The sequence below is a fragment of the Cinclus cinclus genome, unplaced genomic scaffold (assembly GCF_963662255.1).
Source record: "Cinclus cinclus unplaced genomic scaffold, bCinCin1.1 SCAFFOLD_32, whole genome shotgun sequence".
NCBI classification, from domain to species: domain Eukaryota; kingdom Metazoa; phylum Chordata; class Aves; order Passeriformes; family Cinclidae; genus Cinclus; species Cinclus cinclus.
In genome coordinates, this window is record NW_026912098.1 from 2,909,354 (window position 1) to 2,923,313 (window position 13,960).

The 13,960-nt window shown below is 51.1% G+C and overlaps 1 protein-coding gene across 1 annotated transcript; it reads right to left on the minus strand.

Annotated features, from left to right (window-relative positions):
- Positions 1-6,355: 6,355 nt before the first annotated feature.
- Positions 6,356-7,288, minus strand: LOC134057397 (olfactory receptor 14A16-like). Its single transcript, XM_062514385.1, has one exon. The coding sequence runs from the start codon at positions 7,286-7,288 to the stop codon at positions 6,356-6,358; it is 933 nt and encodes a 310-aa protein (XP_062370369.1).
- Positions 7,289-13,960: the final 6,672 nt, after the last annotated feature.

Consider the following 13,960-nt stretch of genomic DNA (forward strand, 5'->3'; position numbering starts at 1 on the left):
CCCAGCAAGGTTGGGCACTGTCAGCCCTTGTCATGTCCTCAGCATCCCCCCACATGCCAGAAGCCTCAGGGATCTGCTGGGACCAGTCCCTGGGGAGCCTTGGTCAGGAATGGCCCTGGGGGCTCCTTCATGCTCCCAGGGACTGCAGGTTTTTCCATGGACTTTGGGTTTTACTTTTGCCTTGGAGTCTCTGAGAGCTTTGTGCAATCATGGCCTCCCATTCTCTGCTTTAATTAGTCTCTTGAGAGGGCTCCTCAGTAACAGCACTCAGTGGTGCTCATTAATGCTTCAAGGCACTTCCGTTTTTTTAAAGAACTTTCCCTTGTCTTTTCCTCTCTCATTGTTTGAGAGGTTTTTGGGCAATTGTGGCCTCCAGTTGTCTCTTCCAAGGAGTCCAAGAGGATCTTATGTTGGGGATGGACCTCAGTGGATCCCATTAATGCTTTGAGACACTTTGGGTTTTTCTTCTGACTTGGACTCCTGGAAAACTTTGTGCAATCTCCTCTCAGGGCCTGAGGTTCAAGAGCTCAGCACCAAATGCACCACGGGGCTCATTGGGATCAAGCAAGTCCTGACAAACCATTGGTGTCTCAATGCTCTCTTTGCTTCCATGAGGCATTGATCTGTCACAATGGATTCTTGGTTCCATGAGGTTCATTGGTGTGACCATGGTCTCTCTCCTTGGTTCCATGAGGTTCATTGGTGTGACCATGGTCTCTCTCCTTGGTTCCATGAGGTTCATTGGTGTCACCATGGTCTCTCTCCTAGGTTCCAGGAGGTTCATTGGTGTCACCATGGTCTCTCTCCTTGGTTCCATGAGGTTCATTGGTGTCACCATGGGCTCTCTCCCTGGTTCCAGGAGGTTCACTGGTGTCACCATGGTCTCTCTCCTTGGTTCCAGGAGCCATCACAATGTCACAACACCCCCCTGGTTCCAGGAGGTTCCTGCAGCAGGACTTCCCCTGTGGCACAGCAGAGCTCATCTGTTCTGTCCATCAGCTGGGCCATCACTCAGGGCATCTTCCCCCTCTCAGCAATTGCTGAGATAACCCAGGCTGGACATCTGTCCTGTGCTGAGTTATCTCTGGTGCCAGGGAGGTGGAATTCCCAGCTGCCCATGAACATCCTGCCTTGAGAGCAGACTGAAGGGAGGGAGATAAGCCTTGAATTTCTGAGTGACACACACTTCACTGTACAAACTATAAAATATACACAAAACATTCACCATACAAAACTCTTCTGCATAATCCCTGGAAACAGATAGGGCTTCACTCCCAAATCTGGATGAATCTTTGTGTTTCCTTTTCTGGAAGCTGAGTGAAAGGGCTCCATGTGCACTCTCTCATCAGTTCAGTGGTAAGTTACATTGACTCCTGATCTCTGCTATTTCTTCACTAGCTGTAATATAGGTAACTTTATTGTGCACTGGGTTTGTATCTACCTGTACTTCTTTGGTTTGTGTCTGTGCAGTAAGTAGTCCATTTAAAGTCTCTTGTCTGTTAATCTTGAGTCCATTCAGTAAATAATTCATTTTATAATAGACCTAAATTTGCATTCTCAAGAACTTGTTAAGCAAAAAGTTGATGTTCAGGTATCCTGAAACAGAGCTACTACCAAAAACTGGAGCATGAGCCAGAACTTGTCTAAGCTTTCACTCAAATCAAAATATATTTCATTTCAAAACAAAAAGAGAGAAGATATTTTTTCATATTTATTATTTTCATATTTATATACTGATATCAGCAATTTCCAGTTCATATTGATCCCCCAGCACCTCCTCATGCATTCTGAGCAGATATGAACATCCAGTCCCTTTATGGCTGACAATCAATCACACTCTGTCCCTACCCCCACCCCACCATTTCCCTCATCCAAGCCCTGGCACTCAGAGCAGCCCAGTGCAAATCTGAGCTTCCTCCAGTCCAGGCTGTGCCTGCAGCTTTCAGCTCCTTGGCACCATGTCCCAGCTGCTTTCCTTGGAGAAGGAGCTGCCCCAGACACAGAGGGATGTTCATTTGGGGTCAGCAAACAGAAGCCAAGGCAGGCCCAGCTCCATGGCAAACACAAGTGCAGCCCAAGGAGTGCTGGGCAATGGAGCCACATGCAGGGGTGTCCCCAGGGCTCAGGACTGGGGCCAGGGCAGTTCAATGTGTTCCTTGCTGATGTGGACCAGGCCATGGAGGGCACCCTGAGTCAGTGTCCAGGGGAGCCCAAGCTGGCTGGGAGTGTGGCTGTGCTGCAGGGCAGCAAGCTCTGCACAGGGATCTGGCCAGGCTGGAGCCATGGGCCCAGGACAATTGGATGAGCTTCAGCAAGGCCAAGGGCCGGCTCCTGCCCTGGGCTCACAACCACCCCAAATCCCTGGCCGTGCCCTGCCCCTGATCCCCACAGCCTGTCCTGTTTCCTTCATCCCGGCATTGCCAGGGACTTTGTGGGACAAGGGAGCTCTGCTGTGGCTGTGGAGGGAGGTGCAAGAGCCACCAGTGCAGTGGGCACCACAGCTCATCAGGTTTGTGTCCTTTGGGGCTCAGGAACTGCTGAGACTCAGAGGCACAGAAAGGTTTCTCTTCATAGGCCAACATAAGAAGTGTATCAATGTTATAATTTAATAATCATCAGAATTCTTCCCTCAGCTCTGTGCAATGTCAAACCAGTATCAGATATGTCTGCCATGCACAAGGGATTTCCATTCAGAAACAATTTTAGAAAAAGACATTAGAAAGGGTGATTCTATTACAAATGAAAACACAACTAAGACTGATGTGAAATTATCAGAGAACAAGTGGAGAAGGAAATCTGGGAGCAATGGGAGGGCCATAGAACCATCTGGTCTCGTGAATAGATATCCTTAGACATGGCCATTTAAACAGGAGAGCGGGTAACACCCAAATGGAGAGGGACATGAAATAATAGACAGCATAGTAGTAACACAGGTAGAGGGGAAGAGCAGGATTTCTTCTCCTGTCATCAGTACATATCCAGGAAATTTCTGTTCTCTCCTGGTGGGAAGACATGGATATTTCTTCAAGTACTCAAATGCCCCAGCTAGTGAGATGTGTTCATGCACCTTGCAAGTGTCAGGTTCCCTACACCCCCAGAGGGCTCCTGTCCCTTAAAAATCTGCTCTGGCCCATTCCAAAATCGAGCGCAGCATTGTTCCAGGATCATCAAGGTGCTGAGGTTGGAAGGGAACTCAGCAAGTCTGCAGCCCAAGCTGTCAGAGACTGGGTCAGACCAAGTGGTTTAAGGCCAGATGTGATCAGAATTTGATTATCCAAAAGAAGAGTGATAGGGCATTATCTGAGAACCTGTCTGAGCCCATGGGAACAAGAGTTTTCCACATGTCCTGTCTGATCTCCCCTCTTTCCCCCTTTCCACCCATTGTCTTTTGTCTCCCCCCAGGCCCCCCGGTGAAGATCCTGGCTCTGTGTTCTCCATCAGCTCCTGGCTGGCACTGCCAGGCTGGGATGAGGAGCCCCTCAGCCTTCCCTGCTCCGGGCTGGACAAGCCCAGCTCCCTCAGCCTCTGCTCACAGCCAAAGGGCTCCAGCCCCACCTTGGAGGCCCTTCCCTCACCCTGCTCCAGCTGCCAGACATCTTTCCTGCCCTGGGCAACCCAAACCAGGCCCCAGTGCCCTGGATAATCCACGTCCTTGATGTCCTGGTCCCACAGCCCTGGGTGCTCCTGCCCTGCCTCGCTGCCAGGGCACACGGCTGCCTCCTGCCCAGCTCCTGCCCACCAGGAGTTTTCTGACAGGGCCTGGTGGATACAGGGAGGGCTGTGGATGTTGTCTACTTGAACTTTAGCCTTGGACACCCCATCCCACAGCATTCCCTGGAAAAGCTGAAGCCTGTGGCTTGGAGCGGTTCACCCCTCCCTGGGCTAAGAACTGGATGGACATCGGGGCCCAGAGAGTGGTGGGGAATGGTGCCACATGCAGCGTGTGTGCAGTGGTGTCCTGCAGGGATCAGTGTGGGCCCAGTCCTGTTTAACATCTTTATTGATGATGTGGAGAAGGGAGCACAGTGCACCATCAGCAAATGTGCAGATGGCACCAAGCTGGGTGTGAGTGTGGATGTGCTGGAGGGTAGGAGAGCTCTGCAGAGGGACCTGGACAGGCTGGATCCAGGGAACAAATCCAACAGGGTGAGGTTTAACAAGACCAAGAGCTGGGTCCTGCACCTTGACCACACCAACCCCTGCAGTGCTCCAGGCTGGGGACAGAGTGGCTGGAGAGGGGCCAGGCAGAAAGGGACCTGGGGGCACTTGTCTGTGGAAAAGTGAAGTTCTCCAAGGGGATCTTGCCTGAGCTGCGTGCAGAGGAATCCACATCAGGCCAGGCTGGGGGTGCTCAGTGGCCAGTCAGTTGCGTTGACTGGAAGCTTCTCATGGAGCATTTCCAGGGATGGAATGTTGGGTCTGCCACAGCTGTGGTGTCCCAGAAGGGGGAATGTTGGCACTGCCCTGCTCCTAGCCAGCAGGAGTAGGACAGTGATTCTTCACCTGTACTCAGCACTGGTTGGGCAGCACCTGGAGTGCTGTGTCCAGTTCTGAGCCCCCCACTATAGGAAGGACATGGAGGGGCTGGAGCAGTAACAGAGGGGGGCAACAAGGCTGGTGAGGGCTCTGGAACACAAGTCCTGGGAGGAGCAGCTGAAGGAGCTGCTATCCTTTATCCTGGACAACAGGAGGCTCAGAGGAGACAAGGCGGTGTCAGGGAACAGGTTGGACTTGATGATCTCCAAGGTGTTTTCCAGCCTTCCTCAATCTGTGATTGTCTGAAACCACCCCTGCAGCAGTTGCAGGATGAGCCCTGGGCCTCCTCCTCAGAAGGTGCAGCAGCTCAGGTCCCTCAGCTTCTCCTCACAGCCCCCAAAGCCCATCCTGTCAGTCCTGCAGAGCCTCTCCAGCCCCTCCTCATTGCCCACAACAGGGAGCCCCACAGCCAGACACACCAGCCCAGATGTGCCCCCCTGGCCTGGGGTGCCTCTGCAAAGAGCAGCACCAGGCACTGCAGGACCCTGCAGACAATTCCTGAAGCACTTGGAGGTTGATTCTGCTCCTTAAGGGATGTTCCTATTGAGCTAGCTCAGGAACTGAAATGGGGAGTGGGGCCAGAGAGGAAAGGTCAAACAGGGATGGACTGATTGCATGGGAGGGCACAGGGAGGGCAAGAGGAAGAAATGTGGATAAGGAAAGACTAAAGAAAGGAAATGTGAAGCAAAGGAAATGCTCAGAGCAGTTTGGGGGTGGCTGCCAGGCAGCCCTGGCTCTGAGCAGCAATGTCTGCAGTGGGACAGGAAAGTCACAGCTCATGGGAACAAACTTTCTGTCTGACTTCAGAGGCCACGACAAACCTGAGTGGTTTCCCTCTGGTCCCGCAGGCCTTGCTGGCCCCAGGGGCTGATGGCATTTGTGCTCCCTCAGGTCCCTCTGCCCACAGCAGCACCATGGCGGTGCTGACGCCTGCTCTGTGCAATGCAAACAGGGGCTCCTGAGGCAGTGCTGCCGTGTGTGTGCCTGCAAGGATGGGGCACCTGTGTGAGCTGGGGGAGAGGCCAGGGCTGCAGAGGGGGGATGTTGTTGGCAGGTGCACGAGGACGCTCTGGGACGCTGCCCTGGGGTGTCCAGCGCACTGGGGATGGATCAGCCCCTGCTCTGCTGCTCCTTGCCAGGCTCTCCCCTTGCAGGGACCTTGCAGAGCACCAGCCATGCTGTTTGCCCCCAGCCTGCCCACGGCCAGCCTGGGGCTGCTCCCGGGGCTTTTCTGTGCTCAGCGTTGGCCTGGCCAGGTGTTCTGGAGAGAGCCTGGGCAAGGAGCCTCCAGCCCCCAGGCCCTGCCCTGAGGTGTCAGCGCTGCCCCAGCAGTGCCCATGGCCTGTCCCTGCTGCAGCCCTGGCACTGCCACCCCCAGGGCTGTGCCCGGCCCCGAGAGCACTCAGGCCCTGCAGCAACACCAGGGGCAGGAGGGCAGCGGGGCAGTGGCACGGGAGCAGCACTGGCAACACCAAGTGCTGCTGCTGCTGCTGCTGGGCACAGCTGCTGTGCCAGCACTGATCTGCCCCAGCTCTGCACACAGACATTGCTGCTGCAGCTCCAGAGAAGGGAACAGAAGGGGCATCTCTGGAGAAAATTTTGCTGGGAGATCGTTCATTTTATTTAAAACCAATGAAGACCCAGCTCCTCATTTAAGGTTGGATAGATATCAAAAGTGAAATGGCACAGATAATGACATTACTCTGTGGAAAATATGAAAAATGGGTAAAACAACATAAAAAAATCTCCAAAATTAAGGCAACAAGAAGTATCAAAGATGACTTTTATTACACGTGATTTGCTGAAATTGGCCATCAGTTTAATATTTCTGAAACCATCCAGTCATCACTGTCCACACTGTAGCCTTGAGCTCCTGGTTCCTCAGGCTGTAGATGAGGGGGTTCAGGGCTGGAGGAACCACTGAGTAGAGAACTGACAGGGACAAATCCAGGGATGGGGAGGAGATGGAGGGGGGCTTCAGGTAGGTAAATGTGGCAATGGTGATAAACAGAGAGATCACAGCCAGGTGAGGGAGGCAGGTGGAAAAGGCTTTGTGCCGTCCCTGCTCAGAGGGGATCCTCAGCACAGCCCTGAAGATCTGCACATAGGAGAAAACAATGAACATGAAACAACCAAAACCTAAACAGGCACTGAGACCAAGAAGCCAAATTTCCCTGAGGTTGGATTGTGAGCAGGAGAGTTTGAGGATCTGGGGGATTTCACAAAAGAACTGGCCCAGGACATTGCCATGGCACAGGGGCAGGGAAAATGTATTGGCTGTGTGCAGCAGGGAATAGAGAAAGGCACTGGCCCAGGCAGCTGCTGCCATGTGGGCACAAGCTCTGCTGCCCAGGAGGGTCCCGTAGTGCAGGGGTTTGCAGATGGACACGTAGCGGTCGTAGCCCATGATGGTCAGGAGGAAAAACTCTGCTGAAATGAAGAAGAGAAAGAAAAACACCTGAGCAGCACATGCAGAGTAGGAGATGTTGTTGGTGTGCCAGAGGGAATTGTGCATGGCTTTGGGGACAGTGGTGCAGATGGAGCCCAGGTCAGTGAGGGCCAGGTTGAGCAGGAAGAAGAACATGGGGGTGTGCAGGTGGTGGCCGCAGGCTACGGCGCTGATGATGAGGCCGTTGGCCAGGAGGGCAGCCAGGGAGATGCCCAGGAAGAGGCAGAAGTGCAGGAGCTGCAGCTGCCGCGTGTCTGCCAATGCCAGCAGGAGGAAGTGCCTGATGGAGCTGCTGTTGGACATTTCTGCACTCTGGGCATCCTGGGCTGTTGAAAGAAAACATTGAAAAGTTGAGATCAAGTTTGTTGACTCAATTTTAAGCCATTTTTTTAAGAATCCCTTCAAAATACTTGCTTTCCTGTGGGAGATCTCTGCTAAACTTTTTGAGTTTGGGTATCTTCTGCTGAGTTCCTGTCTCATATTCAGCATTACACTCAGCCTGAACAGTGGTGTGCCCAGAGGGAAAACGGGGCTCCCTGTGCCCCAGGGTACTCAGACCTGCTGGTCCAACAAAGGTGGCATTTTTTCATTAAACCTCACTCTATTTCAGGGTTTTTGCACTTAAAGAGTGCTTGAAAAATGAATTAGTCTTTTTGAAAGGTCCAATTCCAAAATAAATTTCCAAAAATTTATTTGTTTTGTTTGTTCCAATGGACAGAGAAGTATATCCAGAGCTGGTCTGGCTCTCTGCTGCCTGGAGTTGTTCCTACTGGGAGCTGTTTGTCTCTATCCAAGGCTTGTCCCTGGCAGTGTTCCCAGAGCCCAGCCCAGCCCTGGGGGCTCAGCTCTGCCCTGCAGACCCCTCCCAGCACAGGGCACTGCCCAGGGGCATCTCCCTGGCAGCAGGGCCTGAAGGGCAGCTCAGACAAACTGAGATGCTGCAAGCCAAGGTGCTGCTGCTGCTGTCTGTAGGCAGAGCAGGCTGAGGAGGAGGCACTTTGTGAGGCAGAGCTGAGGCACATCTGCTGATGCCCAGGGGGACAGTGCAGGAGTCTCAGGGACACAGACACACCTGACAGCCCCTTTGCCTTGCCTTGAGGAGAGAGCTGAGAGCAGCCCTGGCCATGCAGCAGCATCTCCAGAGCAGGAGGAATCTGCCCTGCTGGGGGTGGCTCCTTCCACCTCCAACTACTGCCCACAGTCCATGGGGAGCTGCCAGGCAGGCTGAGAGCTGTCCCTGGCAGGTGGCACATGCCCTGGGCTGGCCAAGAGTCCTGAGGGCTGCAGGAGCTGCTCTGCAGGACAGCCCTGGGCAGCCCTGGCTGCAGCCCCAGCTTCAGCCCCTGCAGCCGTCCCTGGCAGCAGCGCTGGCAGAGTCCTCCTGACACATCCCCCAGGCTGTGGGCTGTGCTGGCTGCAGGAGATCCCTCCAGGAGCACAGGGGACATTGCCCTGCACCCACAGACTCACCATGTCCAGGCCTGTGAAGATGTTTCCCCAAGTGAAGTCTCAGCTCAGTGTCTTCCCAGTCCTGATTGCCTTTAGCCTGTCTGTGCCTGGCTCCTGTCCCCTCAGTGCCTGCAGGCAGTGCCCTCAGCCCTGCTGGGCTGGGAGAGGAGCTGCAAATCAGCAGAAATGTCTTTTTCAAACCTTTCTTGGTTGCCAGGAGCTCCCTCTGTGCCAGGAGACACAATACATGGACTTTAATTACTCTATCAGGGATTTGTTTTTAAGTCCGACTCAGTCCCTCAGAGAGTGTATTCTCAAAAAACTTCTTGAGAACTCAAAGTTAAATTGAAACTCCAAAGTTTCTTAAAGATTTAATGGGTTCCATTGAGGGACAGGACTGAGGAATTGTCTCCAGGTTCCATTTAGAGCAGAACACTGGATGCAGTGATGACTGGAGGGGGCATAGAAGGGAAAGGTGTCTCTGATGCCGAGCAAACCTGGATGTGTCTCAGCAATGCCAAGGGCCAAGGGCTGAGCCCCAGCCCCTGGTAAGGCCGATCCTGTCCCTCCCTCCTTGCTCAGGGCTCTTTCCGGGGCACTGGGTGTTACATTTTGGGTGTGCCAATTGTAATACATTTACCTTTTGTTGTGAAATAGAATTAGGAGTAAAAGTAAAGCAGGCCTGAAACTTAAAAGGGAATAAAGAAAAACTTCATTAACAACACAAATATTAAGAATAATAAATTCAGAGAAGATTTTCAGACCTGTCCTTTTTTTCCTCTTTGTCACATCTTAGCAACATTCTGAGACACGTCCGTCAATTCCTTACTTAAATAATATTTTTCAGTTCACTTGAGGGAGCTTCTTCTTGTTCAGTTATAAGGATTTTTTTTAAGAGGGAAACAATGAGTTCTTTCCTGACTTCATTTTTTTCATGTATAACAGCTGCCCAGGATTTGCTATCATGAATTTCCTCCCACATCACAGTCTTTTCAGAGCTGAGTTGTGGGCCATGTTAAAAAAAGGGTCATGGGGTATTACTTTTAAGGATGAGCTACTCAAAGGCAAAACTTCTCTTTAGCTCACTTCTCTCCATGCATACTTCATTTCCTGGAACAGAGATCCCCATTTTTTCCCCATCCTCGAGGCAAAGGATTCTTCAAACACTTTACACCTTGCTCCACCCCCCATGTCTTTCTCCATGGTTTAAAGGAATTTTTTAGTGTAGTACAGTCCATCCCCATAACTTACAAAAAGATATTTCAGCCAACCTTCATGGCATCTCCTCATTCTCCTTCCATCTAGAAACTCAGCTTTACCTTCATTGACTTTGGTGTATCCTTTCTGCTCTTCTTCCTCTCACCCAAGGAAGGATGGGAAGTCTGTAAGTCTTATCTGAACATTGGAAAAGTTAAAATCTCACACAGAAGTTGCAGGAGTTGGGCCAGGCCATGCTGGAGCTGTGTCAGGATCTGAGGCTGCCCAGGTGGGGCTGGATGAAAACTGCAAAGTCCAGTCAGAGGAGAAATGGGTGCTAAGGCTCTGGCTCCATGGCTTTCCTCCGGCACTGCCCGCCCCCAGCTCCAGCCGCAGCCCGGGGGTTCTCCCTCTGCCCTGCCCAGCACACAAAGCCCTGGGGGCTCTCCCGAACCAGGCCCGGCTGCCTCCCCCCAGCCCGTGAAGGCGGCCGGGCAGGCTCGGCCACCCCGGGGCTGCTCCGAGCCGGGGCAGGGCAGGGCAGGGCCCCGCCGAGCCACGGCCACAGCGGGGAAGGACAAGAATCTCAGCAATGGGTTTATCTTCTTCTTGGCTATCGGGGCCCCTGGTTGGAAACAGGGCCCAGCAGCTCCCGAGCCCAGCCCTGCCTGCCCCGGGCCACAGGAGAGAGGCCCAGGCCAGGTCAGTGTTACCTTGTGAAGGGCTGGAAATGAAAAAGTGCTTTCCTGGGGTTTACTAGCTTCAAATGTGATTCACTGAGTGAAGTGACTTCTCCAATTGGTTTCTCGGGCTGTCAACAACTGAACCAGCCTCCAGTTGGTCTCATCAATTCATAGAGGAAGTTTTCATGGAGAAAAACTTCATAGAATCCCCTTCCCTCAGCTGCTTTCAAGGTAAAACCAGCACACAGAGCCTCATGAATCCATGGAGGCCATTTTTACAATTTGAGGCTTTGTGAAATCAAAGGGCCATTGTGGCATTTCAGGGCCTTATGAATCCAAGGAAACCATAGTGACACCATGGGGCTCAATGGAACCTAGTGGCCATTGTGACACGATGGGGTCTCATGGAATCACTGGTGTGTTGTGACACTTTGTGGCCTCATGGAATCATGGAGACTATTATGACACTGGAAGGCCTCATCGAAGCAAGGAACCATTATGAAAATGTGAGGTCTTGTTGGACCAAGGGGTGATTGTGTCATTGTGTGGCACCATGGAACCAAGGAGTCCATTGTGACACTGCAGGGCCCCATGGAACTAAGGATTCATGGAACAGTGCAGGAACCTGTGGAACCAAAGGTCCATTGTGACATTGCAGGGCGTCATGGAATCCTGGAGGCCATGAGGACACTTTGAGGCCTCGTTGAATCAAGGGGCTCTGCAGCGCATCATGGAGCCAAAGAGACCCTTCTGACACCGTGAGTTCCCATGGAACCAAGGGTCCATTGGGATACTGTGGTGTGGGAAATGCAGGCACAGAGAGCTCTCAGGGTCTTGTGCACACAGGCTCAGAGACTGAGATGGATAAAAAGCTTGGACAATTAGAGCATTAAAGTGAAACAGACAGGAAGGAAGAATATAGGTTTGTAGTTTAAGTAAAAATATGTTTTAAGCAAACAGAAATATGTATTGTGTAAGCACAGCAATATGTTAAATAATATAGTAAAATATTTTAAAGTTCAGCAAGTGTTGGAAGAGTTAAGGATTTGACAGGAAGATCTCACAGATAGGTATGAATAACAGAAAGATCTTTGAATCTGAAGAAGAAATAGAAATGATAGCAAGTTTAGAGATAGAAGAAAAGAATTGCTCAGCAACTTTTACTGTATAAGTAGAAGGAAAAGAGCAAGTTAGTTGGAACAAAAAATGTTTTTACCAAGCAAAAAGATTTTCACAGGCAAACCAAAATGCCATGTGGCAAGTAGAAAAAAAGATCTCAAAATTTTCCACTGGAAGAAAACTGAAAAACAACTTCTAGCTTAAACTGTAATAACGTACTAACTTTTTGTGATAGGATAGTAACGTGAGTGTAGTATTTTTAGTAGTTCTGATAGGCTGTAGGTAATAGTAAAAGTATTAACTGGTTGTCATGTTTTAAGATGCTCTGCAATGGAAAGTGTATAATGCACTGTGACCAGAACTAGAGTTGGCTTCAGAGGAACCCAGAGCTGTGGCTGAAAAGGCTGTGGGCTGGGCTCTTGTCACCCACTGTTGGGGGTTGGTTCTTTCCCTTTTCCCTCTGTGGAATTTTCCCCATTGTCATGCTAAGATACCTGTTGACTGGGCCCTGGTGGCAAGGGGGAGGGGAGAGAGGAGGGAAACCCCTGGATATTCAAACATCCAGAAGAGGAAACGGAAGGCTCTGGCTCGCCCCATTTCCCCCATGGAGTTCAGACGAGAAGGACGATCGCCACCTCAGCCCCATCCCTGCCATCCCAGCGTCGGGAGCCATCCTCACTGCTGTCGGATCCTGCCCTGCTGCCTTCTCGCTGTGAACTACCACCATCCAGCACTCTGCTGAGCACTGGGACCCACACCGTGAGCGGAGAGCTCTCTCTCCATCTCTCTCTCCCCCTGGGACAGCTCTGCCATCACCCCCAGCCCTCCTGCAGCTCTGCGGGACCTGCCCACCCCCAGCACCGGGAACTGCAGCTCAGGGAAAAGGTGCCTGCAGCCAGAAAGGGACTGGGATTGAGTTACTGTTCTGTTTGTGGGTAATTTCATAGCTGTTGTTGTTCTAGTTTGTCTTGTTAGATATACTAGTAAATAACTGTTATTCCTACCCCCATATCTTTGCCTGAGAGCTCCCTTAATTCCAAAATTATAATAATTTGTAGGGAAAAGGGATCACATTTTTCAGTTCAAAGGGTGGCTTCTGCCTTTCTTAGCAAACACCTCTCTTTCAAACCAAGACACTCTGATATTATGGCCTTGGATGTGTTACATTTAATATCTCAGCATTCAATGAGATGGATGCAATCAACCCATAAACCACCTTTTACAATATCTCTCAGTTGCCCTGTTCTTTGTAATAATAACCTCCTGATAGGTATTTTCTAAACATCAGGTGTACCCTTCAAAATCAGTAGGGATGTAGGAACACCAGGTCTACCCCATTGAAGTCAATGAGGATTTAAGGAACCCAGGTCTACCAATTAAAATCAGTGGTGATTTTGCAGGAATTTGGGGCTAAAATGGGAAAATATGGGTAAATTGGGGAGTAATCATGGGCTGAATTCCACTAATTTCTGTTCCAGGATGACAGTGCTGATGCTCTGGAAGTCCTGGTTACCAATCTTGAATCCCTGATACCACATCTGTGGCCTGTGCAGGAGCTGTGCTTCCAGGTAAGCCCAAAAAATCTCAGTTTTCCTCCCAAAATCTGGAACTTGTGAGCCCAAAACTGGGATTTTTAGCACCAAAAATGTTGGGACATGGGGGTCAGTGTTTTGAAGTCAATGGAAGTTGAGGAACACAAAATCTTCCCATTGAAATCTGTAACAGTTTAGGGACATAAGGTGTACCCATTAAAGTCAATAGGAACTTAGAGATACCAGGTGTACTCAGGCAAAGCAAGGAGGACTTTCAGGACACCAGTTTCAGGTGTCCCAAGGGTTTTGTATGATCCAGGTGCCCATAGGGTACCAAGGTGTAACCAGGTGAGTTTTGGGGCAAGAACGTGGGTTTTGGTGGTAGCCAGGTGATTTTTGGGGAGATATCCAGGTGATGATTCACCCTGATGTGTCTGGAGAACATGATGGCCACGGTTGGTCCTCCTGGTCAACTTGGACACACATGACCCTCAGCAGCAGGGGGGCTGTCAGGGGCACCCCAACATTCAGAGGGCAGCCCAAAACTCTGTGTGAGAGCCCCAGGGGCGGGAGGGAGCCCCAGGTGACCTCAGGAGAGGATGCAGCACAGGTACACTCAGGTGCTTTGGTCTGTGGGGTCTGTGAACATGGTGTTCTGCACCAGCTCCAGATCTCAAGGGGGCAAAGGGGGTACCCTGAAATCTCAGGGGGGCATCAGGGTCACCCAAATTGATGTGCAGAAAAGCTCTATAATCCACAATGTAAGTTATACATCTGTATTTTATTCAGCGCTGAGGTGCATGGGGGATAGCTCCTCCAAAAATGTGCCCACCTTCAGTGACCTGCACCACTCTTTTTATTCCCTACCAGCTAGGATTGCACAATACACCCAATACATATTCATTTCCTAACACTGCCTGTCCCTGCTTTGTATTAAAATTAGCTCCACGCCGCTTTCCAACTGAGCACTGCTCCTTGTTGTTCGCTCTGGTGGT

Excerpts from the sequence above, each read along its gene's own strand:
- LOC134057397 (XM_062514385.1), bottom strand. The coding sequence starts at position 7,288 with ATGTCCAACAGCAGCTCCATCAGGCACTTCCTCCTGCTGGCATTGGCA.